Here is a 23,773-nt window from a genome sequence, read left to right as displayed (position 1 = left end):
CAGTATGCTATGGGAGAACTTGTCTGTCCTTCAGGGGACCATGGTGGGGAATTGGGAAGGCATTGCAGGACTTTCTGCGCTTATAGTACTTACCCGCTGTCAATGGAGCAAGGTATCAGCACAACTCTCAGCTAAGCCAGCTGGCCCACGTTGGAAACATGACTAGCCTCAGGTGAGAGGGTTTTGTACATAAATGGCAGAGGTGTGAGGGGCAACACCTGAGTAATAGCACAGGCTACCTTGTAATGAAGTCAAACCCTCTGCTGAAGGTCCATGGTAAGGTTATAGCCTGCCTGAGAGACATGGAGAGAGGGCAGAAGTAAGATTGTCAGGCAGGAGAGGTAGCTAAAGAGAAAAGGCCAGCCTAACCTTTCAGAAAGGCTTTAGGCTCAGCCTGGAGCTTCTGCTTACAAACAGGGTGACTGGAGCTTCACAGAGGAGCCTGAGGACAGGGGATAGAGACTGGCCAGGGAGGGGCTTAAACCCAAAGGGAAGGATAAATGCAACCCCAACCCCACTGTCAGCAAATGCAGGAGGCTTCCCTTCTAGGGCCCTGTGCGCTGGGCAGCAGTACTCATTGCCTGTGCCTAGAATTTCTAATGAAATGTGACAATTGCTGCCAATTATGTCAGAAAAATCACCAATGGAGATAACGACATCTAAATGCAGTTTCCTGCCAGGCCGCCTCCTCCCTCCGGCTGCTCCTAGCTCCAGTCCAGGCTGCTGCTCGCGCTGCTTTAACAACCTTGGAGCAGGGAAAGCCAGGAGCACTGTTTCCAGTTGACTGGGGATGACATCCCTGTATGGAAACAACATAGTCCTGAGTGCAGGCTTTGCCATACACTCATGAGCTTAGGTTGAAATGGACTGAAACACACAAAAGGCATTTGTTACCATCTAGTAAGTCTATGCATATACTGTTTCTATGTGCCTTCCTTGCCCACCCAGCCATCTATTGCACTGCCAGTTCAGTGGCCCCTGGGAGAGCTGAATGCATTTGACTTGATCTCACAGGTACAAATCGGACCTCCTACAGTGCTTTATCGAGGTTCTCTTTTTATATTAGGCAGCAGTAGCCTGCATTTTTTCAGAGACCCAGACTTTTAGATATTCTACAGGCATTTTATTGCTCAAGGCACTTCAGGTTAGGATCACCCTTGGCAAGAGAAAGATGAATTGGATGGAGCAAGTGTCCACAGAGAGTGTAGCAGAGCTGGGGTGTGGTGCACTCAGCCTGTGTTATCTGCCCAGGTTGACAGGAACAGCATCCTGTCTCCTGCCCTGCCCTGTCCCTTTTGAAGTTGTTCAGGAGGTGAGAATGGAGAAGGCAGAGTTGGAGTGTGTCCTAAATGCATGGCTAAGGGGGAATTTAGCACTGATGGGAGGTGATGGTAGAGGACAAAGTGTCAGGTTCTCCACTGGGTTTCAGCTCTGATCTGGAGAGGCCACCTTTAGTGTGTGAGGGGAACTCTGTGCAGGCCCCTCTGCTGACAAGGAGCTGCATAGTAATGGGGACATATAGCCATGAAGTCACAAATTCTAGGGCTTGACTGGTTCATGATGTGGTTGCCTGTGATTCCTGTGGCTCAGTGACACAAGAAATACTTTCCAGTCCCATCCCCCTAAGTCCATTCACACAAGCCACAGAGCAAACATGAAGAGGGCAAAGGCTTTGTCACTGATGCCTTGAGTGGGGTCTGAACATGAGGCTGCTGGCCAGCTCCTGGTCTACACTGAGATTTCCAGGTGACCTCCCTCCCCTTTCAGATCCAATGCAGATATGCCTCTACCAGTGGTGGGAGTTGCAGGAGTGCAGGGCTGACAGCTGCACCACAGATCCAGGCAGAGGTGGGTGACACAGCAGAAGCCGATCTTCTCTCCTGCTTCTATTGTGGGGCCACAACAATGCTAGAACAATGGAGGGGGACTCTGAGAAATCTCCCTTCCCCATCCTCGGAGCCATCCAGCCCTCAAGGGAATGACGTTTCTTTCAGAAACCAACAAGACACCAGCAGGGGGCAGCACTACCTAATGTTCAGCTCAGAGTCCTGGCAGGGCTTATATCTATTTGGCATGGCATTCAGAAGGTCCCTCATTGCAAGGTCCTCTTCCTCCCTCCTGCAGCACTGGTATTGGGCTGTCTTGTTATCACTGCTGATGGCATCACAATTCCCTCTGGAGCAAGGGATGTGCCATGTATTTTAACAAACCTTGCAGCAGCAGGACATTGGCTGCCACTGTCCTGTGACCTGTTAGCGTGCTGTGCTTTGTGATTGTGTGGCAGGGGTGCCTGTGTAATTTTAGATATAGGTTAGGTAAGCATTCTGTTGGGTTGGTTTGGATTGGGATGATCCTACCTCAGGCAGGGGGTTGGATTAGATGACCTCTAGAGGTCCCTTCCAGCCCTACTTCTCCCTGATTCTATGGAGATCTGTTACACTTTCATCTAAACAAAGGCTACTGAAAAGGAACCCTTGAGAACAGCCTCTGTAATGCAACACTGCACAATGCTAAAATGGCAGTAATGTGTGATGCATTTCTCAGACAGCATCCTGTCTTCAGAACAGGAAAAACCTGCATAAAGAAGTTTCCCTTTTAGAAATGGCTAAGCTCTGTTCATTTAGTTTAGACAATTACAGCAAACCTCCTTGCCAGGCTATGAATGGCATGTTTGCCTATGTTGGCCAGTATCGGAGGAACCTCATCAGAGTGAGATCCTACCTGAAATCTAAGACCATGCTGCATTTCCTGAGGGTCTGATTCTGAACAGCTCTTAGTGAAGCCTCTGTTTCCTAATGGTCTTGGAGAATAGTCTGTCTGATACCTTCAGACTAAGAATACAATGCATGTTGTAACTGTTTTGTTACCACTTAGAGTCCCTAGATTCTTGCTGTGCTGAACAGGGGCATCACAGTCCCAGTGGAATGAAGAGCTTCCAAAAGCCAACTACTCCTCTATTATCTGAGCTAAAGGGGGATGTCATTATCTGTGAGCAGTAAAGGGACAAGGATGTGCAGCAGACAGTGGAAAACTGAAGGATCATTTTGGTTGACTTTTCTCCCATGTCAAAGGAGAGAGTTCCCATCACAGCACTGCTGGAGTCTTTGGATGGAAGAGTGAATGAGGACATCAAGGTTTGAAAGAAGGACAGCAAATTCTCTGACCATAAGAAAGGTTGGTTTCTCTATGGCAGGTTCTGGGGTCCTTTGGTAGGATAGAAAGCATGTGCTCTAGGAGATGCTTTTGTAGCTTTCAGATCTGCACTAGGGACCAGAGATGCTGGAGAAGACTTTTCCATGTCATTGTCTCATTTTAAAAGTAGGAGCAGGTACATGGGCAAGGTTGAGTACATGTTAAAATAAAGCCTGTTCACTAAAAATAACACTATAAATATTAACAAAAAAACCCAGAAATATTTTATTTGTATAGGAAGATCAAGGCTGTTTAAAAATCCATCATTTTAAAACTTGAAGTATCTATAGTGGCCATACCGTTTATTTACCTCTGGTGCCTCTAATGTCATCGGTACCATGAAAAAAAGTTAGCAGTGTTGTAGTACAGAGAAAGTGATGCCAGCTGGTCTATCACTTCCTATGACCTCAAAGCCTGTTTGTAACAGGCTTCCAGGACAGCAAATACCCCATTTCTTTCTCTTCCAGTTTTGCCCTTTTCCATTGGGCAAGAAAGAAAGGCTGTAAATAGTAATGTGAGAATGTGGTCAAGCCAAGCCTATCTACTGGGATTCAGGATGGACAGCAAGACAAGATGGGAGGAGAGAAATATACAGTAAACCTAAGTGGCATGTGGAAAAGGTCAGGACAGAGTTTGACTCGTCTTGTGGCTGAATGAAGTTCTGACATAGATTGGTCTGTCATCAAGGAACCTTAGATCCAGCCACAACTCCCTTGACCAAATCATTTCTGCCTTGGTTTCTCTGTCTGTAACATGGGGACAGTAATTTTTGTCTACCAACTGAAGCCAAAGGATGGGTACGAGGTTGAATTCACTACCTGGTATTTGTATGGGACGTTAAAACAAAGTACTGTACTCTGTTTCAGCCCAATCCTGTGAAGTGCTGAGCAGATTCCCCAGGTTAAACCCTAATGTCTTTATTTTGATATTATTTAGGCATCTAAACTTAGTGGGTAAGATATGAGAGAATTCTCTCTCTGTCTCTCTCTTTCTCTTGTGGTTTTTATGATGCTGCCCATCACCATGAAAGCTGGAGTACCTAATGCTCAGCATCAGACTTCAGTAGGGAGCTAGAGCTTCTGACCATAGCAGAGAGAGCTGCTTTATGCCCCTTGTCTTCCTGACCAGCAATGCTGCCCTCCTGTGTTCCTGGTGGGTCTTTCTGATTCTGTGTCAGTGGTGGCCGGGGTAGTGTGCTGGCACCAGCCTTGCTCCAGTCAGACAGACTCCCTTGTTCGGCTGTTACTGTCCCTGGGACATTGTTCTTGAAGTCCCTCAACAGGGCGGGTTTGTGCTGCTTGCCCATCTGGACCAGATCAACAACAAGAAAGGCACTGTGCAGTGTGCCAAGGCCCTGCCCCCTTTGCAGTGCCAGGTGCTCTGTCCCTGGCATGCCAAGATTTAAAGGGACACCCGCCCCTTGCTGAGCTGTGACTTGCACTTTTTTGTAACAGGCTTCTGGGACTATTTCTTCATCTGCCAGTTTTCCTTTATCCACTGGGCAATTCCCTGTTTCCTCACCTGCACTCTGCAGGTGCTGTGCTCTATCTGGGCTAGAGGGAGTGAGACAGCCTAAAACACCAGAGTGAGAGCAGAAACACAGCTTTTCACTTGTTATAGGACCCAGCTATACAGAATGTTTCCTGTTGCTTTTATTTCTCAGGGTGAGGAGTGGATTTTTCCAAGCTACTTTGGGCCTGTTCTCCACCAAATGATTAGAATTCTAAAGGTTAAGGTTTAAAACCCAATTTACTTGATAAACCAGCCCAAATTCACCCTTAACGTAACTTCTCAAATTGGAGTAGGGAAATCCCAGGGCTGAATTTGGCTCTATGAAAAATCATCTAGGTATTTGAGTGGGGTTGAAGAGGGAAAAGCGTATTGAAGAGGGGAATGAGAGGTGATGGGCAAAGCCAGTCCTTCCTTCTCCTATCCTCCCTGCTCCCTTTACGGTGGAAAAATGCCTTCACCTATTCCAACCCCAGAAGGATCCATCCTGATCTCACCACCATTCATGGCAGCTCCTCAAAAGAGACCATAGGTGCCACTGTCCAGAGACCCATTTCTCTCTGGAATTTGACAAGAAGCCCCATCACCCCCTCAGAGCCAGTAGCAAACAGTTATCGCATATCCCTTGTGGCAGTGAGCCGAACTAATTCCCACTGCAGCCAGTGACTGTTCCCCAGTTACAGGACTGGGCCATTATCTATTCCTACTCTTTTAACCTTCTCCTCCACTTCGCACCTGGTCAATATATGGGCTCAATATAAGGTACAAGCCTTGATGCTTGCTTTATCATTGGGAGAGAGTGCCTGGGGAAGGAGAGGAATGAATTGGCTAGAGAATGAGGAGACCTCATGGAATAAGGAAAATAAAAAAATGGCCCCTGGGACAGGCCAGTGATGCCTTCTCCTTTACAATGAACCTTCTCCAGAGCAGGCTGAGATTCAGTGTTCTCAGCCTAGCAGCCATCTACCTTCCGACTTCATCTCCTCAGCCCTTCTGGGGAAGGCCATGTGTTTTGCCCTCAAGCTGGAAATGCTATCAAGGGGTTCAGCCCAGTGAGTGTCTCTGTCCCATGGCCATGCAGAACCAAGGGAAACAGCAAGGAGACAAGATTGCCAAGGACTTTAGAAGAGATTATTATTAATAGGAGAAAGTTCTTTAGATGATAGACAGTTCTGGGTAAAAAATACTTGAGGAAAAGTTGTCCGACCCCTTTGTGTTCATTGCTGCACTGCTGTTTGCCCTGGTTTACAAGCGCAAATGGATGATGGTATTTGCCAGTTGTGTAAGAAGTGCTCAAGATCTCTTTAATACTCGTAGCAATACAGCACCCCCAACTGCCATGCTAGGTTGTTGCCAGGTGGAGAAGGTGGAAGGCATACAGGGCACAATGCTTCCAGCAACACAGGGCCCACTTGCATCATGCTAGGCCACTGGCAGAAGTGCCATATGCATGTTATAGCACCTCTGGCATCACAGTGCCTCCCCTTCACCCAGGTGGAGCTTTAGGGCCTGGGCACGTTTGAGTTATGGAGGATAGTGGCTCTGTCTCTCCACTTGGGTGGTGTCATGAGATGGCACACTTTCAGGCTGTGCAGCACAGAAGCAAAGCAGCTCCCATGCCATGCTGAGGCACTGGAAAGATGGAAGGTGTTGGATATAAGAATGACAGTGCTGCCAGCAGTGAAACATCCCCCATTATTGCACCATGCTGATTAAGTGTTGGTCGATTGAACATGTCTCGGCAATGGAAGGCAGTAGCATGGCCCCGAGGGCACTGCACTGCAGAGAAGGATGGGGTATGTCCCGGTTATGAATGACTACAGCGTAGAGCCCTCACAACTCCATGCTGCGTGTTGGGGATACAGCATGTCTAGATTATGCAGGACATTGCTTCTAGCAGTGCAGTGACTCCTAACACCATGCTAGGGTGTTGGTAGATGTGGTATGTCCAGGTTGGAAAGGCAGATCAAGTTTCTCAGCTGGTTCTGGGAGTTCTGGGGCAGAGAGAACCAAGGTGCAGGCAAAGCTATTTGAGTCCCGACAGGTGCTGGGGGGAAGGGGTCAGCCCACACAGCAATGTGAGCGCAAGACAAAAAAGAGGGAGCAGCTTCCATGTCTAATGTCTTTCCTCCTCCATCATCAGGGTGCCTGGTGGATGTCCTCAGACCGCAGCACTTTGTAGATGATCCAGTAGAAGATGTTAAACACCAGGAAGGCAAAGGGGAAGACAGCTCGGGAGATGGTATCGATCCGCTTGGCTCTGTCAATGTAGCACCTATGGATTGTCTCTCCCTCCCTCAGGAGTGGAGTTGGGGGAGGAGGGCTGTAGATGCTGGGACCCTCTATGGCACCTCCATCTTTCACCTGTAGACAGTGGCCGAGGCCATAGCCACGGAAGTAAAACCGGCTCTCACGGACAATCTCCTCCTCCTGAAGAGATGCAGGCAAGAGAAAAAGGGAAACAGCGATTGAGTTCAGTCACTGCCCAGAGACAGGCATCAAAGAGTGCGGCATGAGCATGGTACATTAGGTGACTGATGACTCACGCTCCATCTATACACCATAGGCAGACAGGTGTGTGTACATTTCTGTGTGTATGTTCCAGGTACTAGTGCAGGCATGTAACATATAACTACTAAATATAATTATACATATTGATAAGCCTGGTTTGCACAATACAAGGGTCAAGCTAACAAATCTGGCTGCAGGGAGCCCTTTTTTAGCCATCAGGATTGTTTCTGGGCCTATGGATCCCATTGGAGGATCAGAGCTGTGGCTTCTATATGTGCATCCCACAGGCAGAGATGGACAGGTTTGTGTGAGTGCGCATCCAAGCTCACTATCCCTATGTATTCTATTCCCCCACAAAACTAGATTAAAGCACAGGTATACTGCTCAAATGCATAAGAGTGCAACCTCAACACCACCAGGAAAACAAATGATACAAGTGCTTGCCCCACCCTGGCAACTTGGAGCTGTGACTTCTACCTTCTTTGCCTTGCCCCACCAACGACTGCTGGGTCCATATCCATCTGGGGAGAGGACTGGAAGGCCAGGGTTACATGAGTCCTGCACAGGCCTTTGGCATCAGTGCTTTAAAGACTTGTCTGTGTCCTGAGATAGTAGACAAGGCTGGATTAACCCTTTAGTGGGCCCTATGCAAACAAACTCATGGGCTCTGGGCCAGTCAAGAACCACTCCCCCAACCTCACCTTGGTGCTGCTGCCCACAGGAAGTGGGGCTTGAAGCCACTGCTAGGAAGCAATGACCATGGCAGCAAGGCTGGTGGAGGGGAGAGGAAGGGAAGGGAAAAGAGGCAAATGGGGCCACTCATGCTCCTGCCATGGAGGGAAGGACTGGGGCCCCCTGGGGTCCTCTTCCAATCACAGTGCTCTGGGGCAGAGACATAGAAACAACTACCATCCCTGCAGATTTTCATCCTGCTGCGCCTTAACATACGCACAAAGTCATGTCACGCGTTCTGCTTTCAACAGTTTCAGGTGCAGTTTCCCAGAAACCTCTGCACCTATCTCCTTGAAACTTGGCAGGCCTTGTGCCCTTAGAAGGGGCTACCGTCCCTGCTGTTTTCATCCAAATCTGCCCAAAAATGACAAAGTTATGGGTATTTCAGTGATTCCCCATTAGTCTTTGGCTGAATCACTGAATCTCTCTGAATCGGTGCTAAATCTTACGAAGCCAATCCAGCCGAATCGATTTGGGACAATGATCCAAATCTCCAAATTAAATCACTGTCCTCTGAATTGGTGGAATCCAAATCTGAATTGAACACTTCCCTATTCGCACAGGCCCACTGCCTGGGATATTTCTTTAACAGGGTTAACCTGTCTGCTAGACAAGTTCCTCCCAGTGTGGAAAGGAGGGAGCTGTTACATTAGTGATATTAGCTCCCCCTTGTTACAGAGATTTATTTATGCCATTCTTTAGGTTTAGTGTAGGCTGCAAGTCCCAGGGGAGAGGGGTGGCTGGGAACAATATTATATGTTGCAGGGCTGCTATACAGCCAGACAGAGCCTGTGCCCTTTAAAACCATAGTCTCAGCTTTCCCTGTAAGCTCCAGAAGTGAATGAAGTTTGACTCCCCTCCTCACTGAAGGAGCCTGCACTTCCAGGAAGAGGATCAGCAAACCCTGAGGTCAAACCTGGAACTTGCATTTCTATTTAGGCCTCATGTACATTAAGGCTGTATCCCAGTTACAGCTATCAATTGGCAGCTGTGCTAGGGGCTAATGCAGATGTGCAGAGCTGCTTTAAGCACCTGTGGAGCTGGTGGAAAACAGGGTAAGTTGAACCAGTAAAGGGCATGGATGATAGGAGTTTTGCCTGTATGTGCTGAGGTCTGTACCACTAGGATTGGGGCTTAGTTTGGACGTGGCCTTAGTCCCTGAATGAGTGTGTCATCTACAGAGGCTTGGCTTGTTGCTGGGAAGGGCTGCTGCAATCAGAAGATTGTAGGCTTTGTAGCTAGAAAGAAAGTTCTTCCCTCCAGGCTGTGGCTCTGCTGTGTCAGCAGGAATGAGCTAAAATTCTGCAACCAGGTCCCTGCCATCCATGACACTCTGGTTCAGGGTACTGGAAAGCTGGTGGCAGCTGCAGGTTAAAAGAGTGAGGTCTGGATTCACTGTGACCCTGGAGCAGCAGAGGTGGGTTTGGTGTGGCCCAAAGCAGTGTGGGAAGGCAGCTGGAGGATCTCCACTGGAACACATCACTACCCTGTAACTCACTCCAGTGCAAAAGTATTCCTGATCCCAACAGGAGTAAAACTCTCCACAGTGATAAACCAGTTACAGCAAAGGAAAGAGCTGTAGCACATTGGCACTGACTTGTTACATCAACACAGCTGGGCTTCCACTGGTGTAAAATGCACGTGTGGATGAGCCATTAGACACCACAAATAACACAGCAGCCCGAGCCCTTTTTCCTGTTCGCTCCTGTGTTTGCTATTCACTCTTTGCTTTTGGCTGACCTCACATTGAGACTCTTAAGTGTGGTGGGGACTTTTGCATTGAAGAGGCATTTGGAGCTGCCAGGGGAACACTTATAAGGGAAACTGCTGTTCATCAAGTGTGTGCTGTCCACCAGACTTCAAATGTCTAGTCCTCTTGAGATGGCCACAGCAGTTAACTCCTCTCAGCAGTGTTCTTTCAGGCTGCCTGCAGATTCAGGCAGACCGTGCTGTGTTGGTTACAGTTGCCTTACAGCTGGATATGTTTTTCAGTCATAAGGGCTAGAAGTCCAGGGTGAGACCTGTGTGTTGCAGCTTCAAGAAGGCAAAGGGGGAAGCAAGACAAAGAGGGCCTACCTAGGCAGTGTCCTCTTCAGTGGTGAAATGAGGTCATTTTTCTCCTTACCCTTGACCAGCCAAGGGGCTTTTATGGCTGTGGGTTACTGTTTCAATGACACATAGGAAGTGCGACAGGGGGAGAATTCCTCCTTTGATGTTATATATTAGATCCTGGGGAGGGGGGGAGGCATGAGGAGTAACAGACTCCAACTCATTCCTTTGCCCTACTTCTGGCTACTGATGTCTGGTCACCAGCCCATCTGTATCACTGCAAATTCTGACAGGCAAAGCTAGTGGAGTTGGAAACCAGGCTGTGATGCCCCTCTGAAAATGGCAGGTCCTGGTGCTTTATTCTGGTCCACAATGCCTGAACCCAGGAGCCAGCCCCAGGGCATTACAACTTTGGTCTACTGACTCTGCAGGGCCAACAGAAGCAAAAAGCAGTATGCAGACTTCAGTCACTCCATCAGCACCTCTGCCTCTCCAGCAGCTGAGGAGCAGAGATCCACTGAGTAAGGAGGTGCCAGCTTTGCATAGATACTTCTCAGAGTGGAGCTGCACTTTGGCTTCAGTTAGGGGCTGGCATCTAACTCAATCCTGTCAGGAGACCTAGGAACAACACTATAATGAGCCCTTCCAACAGCACAGACAGACCATTAGGAGTGGCCATCCAGACCCAATTCTGCGCTCAGCAACACCGGCTTGAATCTTCAGTAACATCAACAGAGACCACAGAATTCCTAGCTTGCCTTTCACTTAAAGGACAGCACCTACTTGGAGGCTGCAAAAAATATGCTGATGAGGGATTATGCAGAATGGAAACCACAAGTGTCCAGCATGCGACTGCTGTCATGACCTCTTTTGAATTATGGATCCCTGGATTCTGAGCCCAGTAAGTGGTTGGAAGGGTCAGGTCCAGGGGGGGCTGGGGAAGCTGAATACAGTGAGGCAGCTGGCAGGCAGCCAGGGGTGAGCTGAAAGGGTGAGGCTTTCCATAGCTGCAGGTGCCAAGAGCCCTGCAGAGAGGACTTGGAATAGCTCCCAGAGGGGAAGCAACAGAGCAGTGTCCTGGGCTAAAATGATTGTCATCAGCAGCAAAGAAAGCTGCTTGACTCCACCTGACAGTAAAACTCCTGGAACGGTGCCTCTGAGAGCCCCCATGAGCCCTAGAGCAGCTCTTACAAATTCATCGGCAACAGTCCTGACCCCACCCAGAAAAGCCCCATTCTGCTCTGACCTGCCAGAGTATAACCTCGATCCCAGCCCCAGAGATACCACCTGTGCTGCCCTGCTGTCCCACACAGTAGGCTTGTTGCTTTTGTATTGGGTCCAGCAGTTGGGCTACCGCACTATTTACCTGCATCCACCTGTCCTACCCGGCTTCACCTGATGGGAGTTCTCCACACAGCACACATATCACTACTGTGCTGAGCTGTGTCCCTTTGACAACAGGGAATGAATGCATTGCTGCAGGGAGTCTCCCATCTCTTCTGGGCACTGAGGACCTGTCTTCATCTTGTTACCTCAAATCCTCCTCTGACCCCAAAGCACTCAATGGCAGGCAGTCAACACAAAGAGTTTCCCTTCTGACTATCCCTGGCTCTGTCACTGTCTCACTGTATGGCTTTGGGCAAGATCCTTGACTTCCTGGGCTACGTCTGCCACATCTAACATGGCCAACCCACATTAATTAACTTTTGTTTAAAGAGCAACTAAGACAAGGCAGCATGGGTTGTAAACCCAGAGAGAAAGCTTGAGCACAACTTCAGGTTCCCGTCTAGGTTCAACTGCCCATGGCTGGCCTCCTGTGGTTCTGATCTGAATCAAGAATGCCCTTCATTGCAGCAGAAACACAGCCTGAGATCCCCTGATGAAGTGCTTGGAGACCCCCAACAGAACGGTGCAATAAATAACATTCTATAAACATAACCCCAGTACTGCAGATGGGCCATCTCACTCTTTGAATCATTGACACATCTTCTAAGTAATGCTGCTTTGTGAGGAGGGTATCATTACTCTCCCTTTTCAGAAAGCAGAGCTGAGACCCTGACGAGTGGTGTTTTGACCATGGGCAGATAATGACACAGTGACTGAGCTGCAATTAGAACCTATGGACTCCTGCCATGTCCTAACCACTATATAACACTGCCCATCATTTAAACTGAAACAGAACCATCTGTGTACCCATCCTAATGTCTGAACGTTCATGCTGGACGCACTCTGCTGGGCTGGAGTGCTAGGCCTCTAATGCACCAATCCTCAGCAAAAAAGCCTGTGCCACATTTCCATGGAAGGAGGTGTAGATAGGAGGTTTGCGGGGGCATATAGTGAATGGATACCAGGTGGAGAGAATGGACTGAGCCATAGTGGAATGTGGGACAGGAGGAGAGTAGCTGATGCACTTTTACACTGGAACTGGGGCTGCAGGATGTAGAGGGTGCTTTGTAGGCAAGCTTGCTGCTGCACAGGCCACTCAGCTGCTCCAGGCTGGGCTGGGGTCTGGCTGGCCAGACCTTTCTACACCCCACAGTTCTGACCAAACAAATGGGAAAGTGGGGGACTGATGGCTCTGCCAGCCAGAGCACCAAAGCCTGAGCACAGAGCCCAGTGACAGAAGGTAGAGTGGATAGGGTGAGGGGGGTCCCTGTGATGTGGGGAAGAGGGGAATGAAGTGGCAGGATGTGGAGGAGAGCCCCTCTTGCAGCCCAGCGCTTCCACAGCTGTCTGCATGGATGAGAGTTCAGGGCCGAGCCCTAGCAGGTGGCCATGGTGCCAGGAGCTAGGCAGACCAAATTCCTCAGTCTGTGAGGGACTGGGTGCTCTGGTCTCACATTGGCTGTAATGGGAGCTGTGGGTCCCCATCCTGTTGCAGGGCTCACTGACAGCTTGGGGCTGATGCACTTGAGATCTCATTCTGCCCTGCCAACTGAGTGGTGCGTTTATGCCCAGTGTGTGTAAAATGCATCCTCTGACCTGAAAGTGCTGAGGGCAGCAGCCTCAGAGTGGCCTGAACTTGCTTGCCTCCAGGGAGCCTTACCTTGGGCCTGAAGCCTGCCACTAATACATTATCCACTAGAGGTCACTGCAAGCTCCCTAGGAACCTAATGAGGCCACTAGGAAGAGGGAAATGGAACTTGGTGACAAACTGAGCAGGAGGACTGCGAAGCACCTGCCCTGCAGCCCTGCCCTCCAGGCTCCCCGCCTCGCTTGCTGGCTGCAGCATCCTCTGACATGATGTTGTGCCCCTTCCTTCCACCTGTTTATGCTCCCTGCCCAGATTCAGAGCTTGACCCAGCTCCTGGCAGACTACAGGCAGGGGCTGCTCTCACTGCCGGGAAGGGGCATGGGCTCAGCCCCTGCCTGGGCAGGCAGAGCAAGGTCAGAGCTGGCTCTGTGGAAGCAGCCGCAGAGGTGAGGGCTGGTGTCGGAGCTGGCACAGCTCCATTTGGCGCAGACGTGGTGAGGCTCGTGCTCCGGTCTGGCTGGGGTTTCTGGCCTCTGTTGTGAGAGGCAGCATATGGGTCTGATATATGGATGCTCCCCAGCCTCAGGTGTGTACAGACAGGGGACCCTTCACTTCAGATTACAACTCCCAATACAAACAAGCAGACCCTGTCTGGGCCCTGTCACTAGGCAACCAAAATGCAGATGCTGCTGCACTTTGAGAGCACACTTGCTGCCCTGACTTTTGATCAGCGGTGTACCTTCTGTTGCCATGACAATGGACCAGTAACTGTGGCCTTGGGACTGCTTGCAGCGGTGAGAGAGGACATTTTTCAGCCCCCTTCCAGCAGTGAGAGCAATGGGGTTTCCTGCTGGAGGAGGGAGGCTACCTGGTGTCCACTGGCCCAGGCTTGGGGTCCCCATGGGAGATCTCAGAGGACTATACATCCAGTCCATTCAAAAGCTTAGCAGAGGTGTTATCCTCCCGTTTGTACAAGTGTCTAGGGGCAGGGTAGGCATCATGTCTAGCACCTAGGCCAGAGCTACTGCTACTTTGGGCTTCCTCTCCACATGGACCTGGCCCTACCTCAGCCAAAGGTAAATTTTTCCTTGGTCTTTGTGCAAGCTGGATTAGCCCCAGAAAGCCCTTGTGGAGGGCAGCAAGACCTTCAGGGCTGAGCTGCTGGTTCCCAGCCCTGGCTTGACCTGGTCAGTGCATGAACACATGCAGCCCTCTTTTCAGACCTGGGATCACGTGGACCACTGTTGGCAGGAATGAGATGCTATCAGGTCCCAGGCATCCCACCATCTCCCCTGATTTCATGTCAAAGTAAAGGCTTCAAATGGACCCAGTTACTGGGGCTTAGGCCTGCTCCAAGTCCCAGTCTGATGCCACACCAGTTTTCTTTTGAAGGCAGGCATCTGCTCCCAGCCTGGCACTGGGCTACAGGATTGCTGAGCTTCCCAAGCTTCATCCTGTTAGGTCACCAGAGACAGGAGACAGTTCACTGAGCTGTCCTGGGCTCATGGCTCCCTGGAGCAGAAGCTCTGGGTGGTTCTGCTTTGAACCCAGGAAGGCCCCGGTTAATGACGTGCACTTGGGAACAGAGACCCCTGCTTGTGAGTGTCCCTCCGCTATGGTCAGCTCCGTAGTGGGGCAGGAGGCAAGCCTCCCTGAAGCCTGTGCCGGAGCAGGGGACTCACCATCCTCTGGCGCCGCTGCCTCCTGCGCAGCCGCATGAACTCCTTGTGCTGGCGCGAGACAAAGTTGACAGCCGCATACTCCAACAGGGCAGCAAAGACGAAGACGAGGCACACTGCCATCCAGATATCTATGGCCTTCACGTACGAGACCTGCAGAATCCAGGGGCCAGGTGGGTTGTGAGGCATCAGGCAACACATGGCAGCAATGCCCAGCTGGCAGGGATGAGGGCAGCCCCTGATGCCAGGCCTCCCAAAGTACTCACTCATCCAGAGTCTCTCCCTTCTGCTTTTTCAGCCCCTGTTCTCACTCCAGTCCCTCCCCACATGCTAATCTCTCTCTTCTGCCCCACAGGGAGGACTATGCTCAGGAAGGGAGGGCAGTGCTGTCCTGCCCTTTTTAGGAGCTGTCCTAGTGAGGTGGCCCTTTGAGAGATGGGGAAGGGCACCTGTCACTGATTTGTGCCAGCCATGTCTCGCTCAGGAGCTTCTTTACCAGCAATGGGTCATGACAAGAGGGAAAGAGAAAATCAATTAGGCAGCACTTTACACATTTTCCACTCCTCTGCCTTCTCCTAGCTCCTGCTTTTATTAATATAGAGCAGCTTTCAACTCCTGTCCTTGCTTTCCCCACTTCCCTGAGCCCCCTGAAGCCCTGCCAAGAAGGAGAAGGGCAGCAGGGCTCTGTTCTCTCAGCCCTCCACCGCGTGATGCTCGTTCTGAGCCACTGAGCTGCCAGGGATAAGGAAGGTCTCACTCCCCATCAGTGCTGATTGCTGCAAGGTTTGGCCAGCTCTAGCTCCCTGCTGCCCTGTGCTGCTAGATGAGCAGTCTCCCTTGCATTGACTGCACCAAGACCCCGCTCACTCCTGGGGTGTAAGTATTCCGGTTCATTCCTTTGCTTAAGGCTGAAGAGTGAGTTCTAGGGTTGATTAAGAAGAAGGGCTGTTCATCCCCTTTATGACCAGGCAGGGGCCAAGTGAACTTCACCTTCACACTTCTGTCCTGCTTCTGGAGATCCCAAGTCCTGGGCTTTCCAAAGAGTTCTGCCAACACCCCTTGATCCTGACCTGCAGCATCTGCTGCTATTCCACTCTCAAACACCACTGAGCAGAGACCACTAGTCTTGCAGGTCTTTGCAATAGTTTTATGCTAAAGGAGCAGGCAGCAGGACAAGGGCTTCTAGGACATTTAACTTGTACTCAAGGCAGAAGCCTCCATCTGGCAGGACTGATTAGCTAGTGGTGTCCTCCGCTGCCTATTCCTGCTCTGTGGGGCAGTGTCCCCCTTGTTGTGTGCCTGTGCAGCATCAAGTCAACAGAGGTCCAATCTCAGTGAGGGCAACACAGTCCCTCCAGTGTTAAATAAACCACAGCTGGTTCTCATCATCACATCAGAGCAGGGAGAAGAAGAGCCTTCAGAATAACCCTGTCCTCAGCGAAAGACAGATACACCCATTTTAAATCCCTTACAAAACCTTGATGCCATCAGCTTTAAAATAACAGGGAGCGAGATTTTGAACTCCCCACCAAACCAGCACTGACAGGGCTGAGTTCATTATAAATCCTGCCTGGAGTTCAAGCAAAGTTTTTTTTTCCTTTCTTAAGTTGCTAACTGCCCTTTAATTACTCAGATAGGAAGGAGTGGGAACCTCCTTCCCAGCCTGTCTGTTTTTCTGCCTGTCTGTGCCCTCTTTGCATGTCTTTCCACTTGGATGCTTGTGATCAAGGAAGCGAGTCTCAGAAGTTTATTACCAATTTCACTCTCAGTGGTTCAGTGCCAGGGTTGCAAGTGCACCCATAAGACTGTTTATTTGCTTTAAAGGCAACAATTTCTACTGGGGTTAAAACACGCAGGCCCAGGAATCCACGTGTTCTACTTATACCTTAGGTTCTTTGGACAATAGTGACCTGCCCACTCCTACTGCCTATTGCCCCTCTCTGTACCTGAGTGAGGCATCTTCAGTTCTTTCACTTAGGCAGTTTTAGAGCAATCCTCGATTTACTGGCATTTGTTTTCTCTCTGTGCATGTGGTTATGTGACTAATAAGGCCATGGAGAAGCCATAGTGTCATTTTCCAGACACACTGGATGCAGGAAGAAGAATCCTTCTCCTGAATTAGGAAACTATAAATAGTTCTCATGAGCAGGTGGGCTGTGTGTGTTGGCAGCTGCAGGCCTGGCCAAAAGGGAGGTTTCATGGCAGGAGGAAGGCAAAAATTGAAGCACCTTCATTTGCACAATACAACAAGGAGCACATGACCACAGGCTGCACAAGGCATTGCACTGCTGGGGAAGAGGGACCATCTCATGCTCATCCCTATCCAGGCTCCTTGATCCTTAGCTGCAAACCAACCTGTTCTTTCAGGGCTGAAATACCTCAGTGTTGTACACGAATACCTCAGTTTTGTACATGACTACAGTGCCCCTCCCAGCTAACCTGCAGCTTCAGGATTGGGCTCCACATGCAGTCTGCTGGTTCCCCTCTATCATGACTTGCAGTTCACCCCCATTCCAGTGGCAGTTTCTCTGTCTGCAGCTGTCAGCAGTTTTGCAGTTTGCCACATCACAGAAAAGAAAACAACCCCCCCAGCCACTGACCTTTGGGAGGGAGGCCCGGGATCCCGCACTCTGAGTGGTCATAGTCAGCACAGTTGTGATCCCCAGCCCTACCCGGGCAGGCGCGGCATCCATATTGATCCAGAAAGAGACCCAGGAGAGGATGACGATCAACAGGCTGGGAATGTACATCTGGATCAGGTAGTAGCCCATCTGCCTCTCTAGGTGGAACTTCACCTCGATGCAGGTGAACTTGCCTGCGAGGAAAGGCCTAGAGCACATCAGCAAAAACAATCCCAAGGGCTGGGCAACCCTTAGAAAGCTTATGATGACCTGACCATCATCAAGAAGCTTTCAAGACTCTTGAGAACCTGGCACACATGCTGAGACTCTGGAAAGATGCTACCCCAAGGCCTGGACTAGGTGTGATCCTTAAAGGGCCCAGTGTGTGAGCCCTGCTGTCCTGGACAAGTTATAACTCAGGGATGTGTTCCCTGCTCTCTCCTCCCTCACATTCTTCCTACTGAAGGTGTTTTACAACTCAGAATTATTCTCTTGCTCCCAACTGGAACTTCCTCTAAGTCCCCTCTGTTGCCAGTGGTGAGGTGCAATTCACCTGTGCTCTGATGCTGCAGGGGCATGGTCCTGCTGGGCGCTCACCTGTGTTGTAGTATTTGGTGCAGTATCCCAGATCCTTTTCATCCCTCAGAATGAACTGGGGGAGTGTCAAGCCTTCTGCCACTTGGACAGCTTCTTGGTCCTCTAGCCACTCAAATATCAGGTCATTCATGGTGTAGCCAACTGGAGTACAAGCAAGAGATGAGACAGGATTGCTGGAATGACAGGAAACCTCTGGGTGGCTCTAAAAAGGGAGGGTGCTGGAGAAGCAGGTCTGAGGCTGCTCTGTACTGCTGTCTCTGAGTCTCTACACTACAGGGTGCTGACAAAGGACTTCCCCACTGATATTTAGCCCATGTAGCAGTAAAGGACTTGGCACAGTGGGCAACTCCTGCAGGCTATCTGAATGGAGGTGGGATCTGCCCTGCCTACCCAGGGGTGCTGGAATGCTGTCTGCAAGCTGGTCTGCAATGTCTAGGCATTCATGTCTCAGAAGCTCCAGGTGAAGGTTTGGTGAGGAAATAAAAATGTGTGTCCATGAGCCCACCCTGCCTCAGGCACCAGCAGGCTCCTGCACACACATGCAGCAGCAGTCATAACTGAGTGCACACTGTGCCCAGAGAGGCAGCAGCCACAGGGATTCCTACAGTGGCAGATGTGCTGGCAAGCAAACCTGCCCTCATGCACTGTGCACATTGGGAGCTATGTGCTCACAGAGACTCTAGATACTGCACCACGGACACATGCTGGTGCTCACAGTCACTCTGGCATGCACAGCACTGGAGTCACACACGCAGGTTTTTCTACCAGCTGTGGTCTCTTACCAGGCGCTTGTACACAGTTCAGGGCCTATCTATCACATCCCCTTCCTGTCCTCAGCCTCTCAATGGCTGTTATGTGGAACGCCCCCTCCCCAAGTGTGGGATGCTTTGACTACAGGGTCAGGATCCCAGTACCCCCATGGCTGATCACTGATCAGTTTCCCCTTTCCCTTCTCTTACCTGCTGTTCCCCTTGCTGCATCTCCGCATGCCCCCTCCCCCTCCATTTTTACCACCATTCACCCCTTCTTTCCACTTCTCCTTCTGCTGTCCCCATTCATCTCTCTTCCCTCCCCACTCCATTGTCACCCCTGCTTCCTTCTCTCCCTGGCAGCCTCCACAGGCACAAGCGAGGGGAATGGGATAGGTGTCAGTGTGCATGGGCAAAGTGGGCCTGCTGTGCCCTTATGACAGCCCCAGGGCACTGAAAAAGTACCCCTCACTCCTGCTGCCTGAGCTCCTCAGTCCCACATTAAGCAAGGCTGTGGGAAAGCCAGATCTGCTGGCAGGGGTGACATGTACAGGGTGCACGGGGGTGCATGTGCACCCCCTGAGAGCACCAGTGCATGCCCTATCAGGCCACACTCCCTGTTTAGCCGGCAGACAGTGGGGCAGGCAGAAGCACCAGGGCCTCCCCTGCGAGTGCTGGCTAGGGAGCGAGGTCATCAGCAAAAGTGGCTGCGCTGCTTCCAGAAGTGGCACGACCACTTTTATGGTGAGTGAGATCGGCTCCCCCATGGCCAGTGGGATCAGCTGCTGGGGGACCCCCCCACCATTGACTCAAGAGGCACCAGACACCCATGTTTGCTGCCTTCCCCTGCTGCTGCTGGGAACAGATAAGCAAATAGGAGGGGGGAGGAGGGGGGTCTTGGAGAGCTGAAGGGACATGCCCTCACACCTGCCTTGCATGAGCAATGCCCTGTCAACTGTGGCCCTGTGCTTTCAGGTACTCACAGCTCTCTAGCTGCATTGTGCACGTCTGGATGTCCATGGGGAAGTTCTTGAGATCCATGGGGCAGGAGAGGATCAATGTCAGCCTGGGAGAAGCAGACAGAAAGGCGTAGGTTTGTTGGAGCCTGACATTCTGGGGAGTCTCCCTGCTGTCTTCAAGAGCAGCACCATAATGTGAGGGGAAAGAAGGGCTGGGCTGGTAGCCCAGGGCTAACAGCAGGCACAGACTTCCCTACTAAGTCTAGGTGTGGTGACTCCCTCACCATGAGCAGTCTATGTGGACTTTCAGCAATCCAAGCACAGGCCTGCATCACTTGTGCTAAAGAAGCAATTCCATTGGTGGTAGCATTAGTAGGATACTAGCCACTGGGAAGACATGTATGGAGCCTGCAGGTTACACATTTTGTGTCAGGCATTGCTGGAGTTGTTCTCAACCCCCTCCCACTTTCCCCTGAAGGACACTTGCATTACCCACCACCCTTCAGGACCCCCAGCTGGTACCGGATGCTGTAGAGCACGTTGCCATTCTTGAAGATGCGCAGCAACTTGTTGTCGGTGGTGACTTCATGGAAGTTGGCTCCCTTCTCATTGGCAAAAAACAAATCTGGCTTCCATATGGAGTCTAGCATGGAGGGATCCAGGTCCAGTGAGTCATCTGGGTACTCCCTGTAGGCCAGGCGGGGGTCGTTCCATTGCTGGCGCAGGAAGACATTCACTCGGTAATCCTAGGGAAAGAGGGGCACACATCATAGCTAGTGAGGGAGTGGGGTTGGTTCCTCCTCCAGGTGCCCTCCATGACTGGAGACCTAGGGGGCAGCAGGATGAGTGGGACTGGGGAAGAGGCAGCCAAAGAGATGGGGAGTGGTGTGACCTCTTGGGCTGGTGGCTGCTGTTGGACAAACACAGGTGTCTAGAGATGTAATGCTGGTCTTGGCTTGCTCAGCGTAGATCTCTGTCCTGCAGCCCTGACTACTGCCATGTCACATTTGGTTAACAAAACATGGAGTATTGTGTGACTGGGAAACCAAGTACTAGGGACTGCACAGGGGCCTCTGGCTGGGACACGGGCAGTGTTACTGGATTTTACCATTAGGGGACTTTGGCCCATACTGGCATCAGTCTAGCAATGACTTTAGCCCTAACACAGTTTCCAGCCCTGCCCTTCTCACTAGCTGCCTGCCCCACTTCCCTGTCTCCTGCAGCCAGCCCTCTTCCTTTTGCATTCCATGTCACTCTGTGGGTGGGACACATGCCAACATTCAGACTTGTAGCAGGTTACTTTCCCTGGGACACAGCTCCCACAGCAGCTGCTATGCCTCATGCTCCCTCCAGTGTCACATGGGCCGAGCAGAGGACTTCAGCAATCAAAAACCAGGCCCAGCATGTAAAGACAGACCAAGGATTTGAGGACTGGTTTTATGATTTTTCTGGCGCCTGTTCTATCAGGCTGAACACTCTCTGGAGTCGGCCTCACTGCAAAGAGGAGGATCCTCCTGCACTTACAAAGGACCACAGGACCTTCAGTGACCAGCAGTCAGCCAGGTCTCACATTAAGGTCTAATTTGAAAGCCAGTCAGCAGATCTAACCAAATGATGAGGCCCTTGGGCTCCTGCTGCTTGGCATATCTCAGGGAGCTTAGGTCCTTGGGGTGAGCCCTGGTGTGGGAGCCAGCAGGTACAGTTGGCTGGCCTCCATACCGCATATCAGGATGGATGTGTAGTACCCATGGGGTCAGCTGGGTTGCCTGCCACATAAGGGATAAGTAATTTCTATAGGAGCCAAGTCAGAGCAGCAAGACCTGTCTGTGGAAGGGGCTGATGCTGATTTTTGTTTTGCCCTTCTCCTGCCCATCTTCCTCAAGGGCTTCCCCTTCCAAGGGGGCTCCTGCTTTCACTTTTTGCCATCATTCAGTGCCTCCTCCACTTGTCACTTGTTTCCTTCCTTACAAGATTTCTTGTCCATTCAACTCTCCTGACCCTATGAGGTTCCTGCCATTCCTCCACCCCACCCCAACCACCCTGCATTGCTCAGGCCTCTTGCCCTGCAAGCACCCCGCATCTTCCCTATGAGTCTTTCAGTGCCAGAGGCACTGGGTCTCCACAACAACCACAGGATTAACACTAGAGGTGGGTTTGAGGGAACCCTCTGGTTCATACTAGGATGGGTCTGCCACCCAGGACCAAATGCTGAGGCCACTGGAGTTTTCACATCCCAAGACCTGGAGCAAGGAAGAACAGTGCTCAGTGCACAGTGCTCAGCCTGCCAACCTCCTCTGAAGCTCTGGGGGAATGGGAAGGGGCTGGGAAAGGAGGGAGGCACCAATGGTGCAGCTCTTACCATTGTGGTTTCTGTGACGGAGCCAAAACTGTTGATGAAGATGTTGCATGTCACATTGACGGGTGGGCCTGGGAAACAACCAGACAACACAAAACCTCCCTACAGCAGCTGGTGACAAGATGAAAGTTAAGCTACTGCTGTCTCATCTGCACCCAGACGCACACAGTCATTCGTCCACAAAGTAACCCATGACACATGTAGACATGCCAAGACCATATCTACTCACAGGGGTAAATGCATGTTCAGACACCCTGTTATACTTTCATACACACACATTCACTTGTATAGATGGATACATATATGGATAAGCTTGTACATGTGCTGGATCCTCCCTCCTCCCTCCCCCCTTGCATTAACAAATATACCTATGGGAATGTGGGTTTCTGTCCCACCCATTGGTCCATTTAAAATTGCAGGTACTTGAGCTCTGTGTTTCTGCATGGAACATGGAACTGGCCACGAAATCAGCACTCAGGTTACAAGTCACTTCCTTTCTCTTGTGCCTCTGCCTCCCCATGTCCCTTTGTCTGTTCTGTCTTCTTAGCTCATGGGCATTATGGGTAAGGATGACCTGACCCTGTGTCTGCCCAGCCTGTATCGCGATTGAGTCTTGATCTTAGTGGAGGCCACTAGACACTAGTGTGATATTAACTACATTAATAGGACCAGGGACATAGGGCATGCCCAGGCTGGAGTAGCTGAAGGCTGCAAGGCTGGAGTGGCGGGGGGCACTGGCCGTATTGGGTATAGAGGATCCCCAGGCTGGAGCAGTGGGGCCTGTGGGGCAGGGAGAGGAGCATTGTCTTTACTTGCCCTCCTACCCTTCTTGCAGACAGCACCTCTGAGAGCCCTGAGTTTGGGTTGCTTTGAGGTTTGCAAGCTTGGAGGCTCTTGTTACCTTTGAAGTTAGGTCGAATCCGGGCATCATACCCCGATGTTCGGCCCATGAGCTTGTCCAGAAAATCCGAGGGGGACATGGGCTGGGCAACACCCCTGGAGGCTGACTTGATCTCCTCCTTCCCTGAAACCAACCTGGGGAGAGGAGGGAGGTTAGCAGGCTATAACCCCCTCCCTGACAGCCAGGACTGCCACAGCATGTGCCTTTGGGTTGTACAAGGTGGGCAGGGAGTAGGGCTTTCTGGGGCATTGAAGGGCTGGTGTTCTCAGAGCTAGACATCTCTAGCATGGACAAAGGCACTGATTTGAGGAACCTTCCACTGCTGTTGCCTCAGCCTGTCAATGCCAGGGCACTGCTTGGTAGAAGCTCACAGCCTACCAGCATAGTCCCTGTCAGTGTCAGGACTACAGATACAAGGAACTGGGCAGGTAGATGTATCCCCATATCTCTAATCTGTGTCTTTAGAATGACCTGGAGAGTGTTGGACAGTAACAGGCAGCTGCTGAAGTGCCCAGTGCTGCAGCATGGAGGTGTTCAGACCACTAACCATTTTGCAAGAAGCATCTGCCCTGGGAGTAGAGCAGATGCTGGATGGTGAAGCAGAAGTTTTGCAGCAGGTACAGAATGAGCCAGGGGCACCACACTGCCTGGCCTCATCCTTGTTGGACCTTGTGCTGGCCATGGGTGATGACCTAGTGAGGGGTCTGCGAGTGCTCGACCACCTGGGGGAAAGTGATCATCGCCTGCTGGAATTTACCATCCAGTGCAAGGTGGCAAAGGCATGCAGTAAGGCAGCAGCCCTAGACTTTAGGAGGGCAAACTTCAATGAGCTAAGGAGGATATTTGGGGATGCGCTGAGATCCCAGAGGGGAGGGGAGCCAGGTGTCCAAGGAGAGTGGTTGCTCCTTAAGGAGACGATCCTCCAAGCCCAAAGGAAGGTAATC

The 23,773-nt window shown here is 51.0% G+C and overlaps 1 protein-coding gene across 1 annotated transcript; it reads right to left on the bottom strand.

Annotated features, from left to right (window-relative positions):
- Window positions 1-3,406: 3,406 nt before the first annotated feature.
- GLRA4 (glycine receptor alpha 4) lies at window positions 3,407-22,963 on the bottom strand. Its single transcript, XM_019536294.1, has 8 exons — window positions 22,830-22,963; window positions 21,932-21,999; window positions 20,095-20,318; window positions 19,597-19,679; window positions 17,865-18,005; window positions 17,247-17,461; window positions 14,650-14,799; window positions 3,407-7,131 (listed from the first exon to the last, which is right to left on the bottom strand). The coding sequence occupies exons 1-8, from the start codon at window positions 22,906-22,908 to the stop codon at window positions 6,841-6,843; spliced, it is 1,251 nt and encodes a 416-aa protein (XP_019391839.1). The 5' UTR covers window positions 22,909-22,963; the 3' UTR covers window positions 3,407-6,840.
- Between the last annotated feature and the right edge of the window lie 810 nt (window positions 22,964-23,773).

Source organism: Crocodylus porosus, unplaced genomic scaffold (assembly GCF_001723895.1).
Source record: "Crocodylus porosus isolate Cpor-Errol unplaced genomic scaffold, CroPor_comp1, whole genome shotgun sequence".
NCBI classification, from domain to species: domain Eukaryota; kingdom Metazoa; phylum Chordata; order Crocodylia; family Crocodylidae; genus Crocodylus; species Crocodylus porosus.
This window is presented reverse-complemented; position numbering and strand designations above follow the sequence as displayed.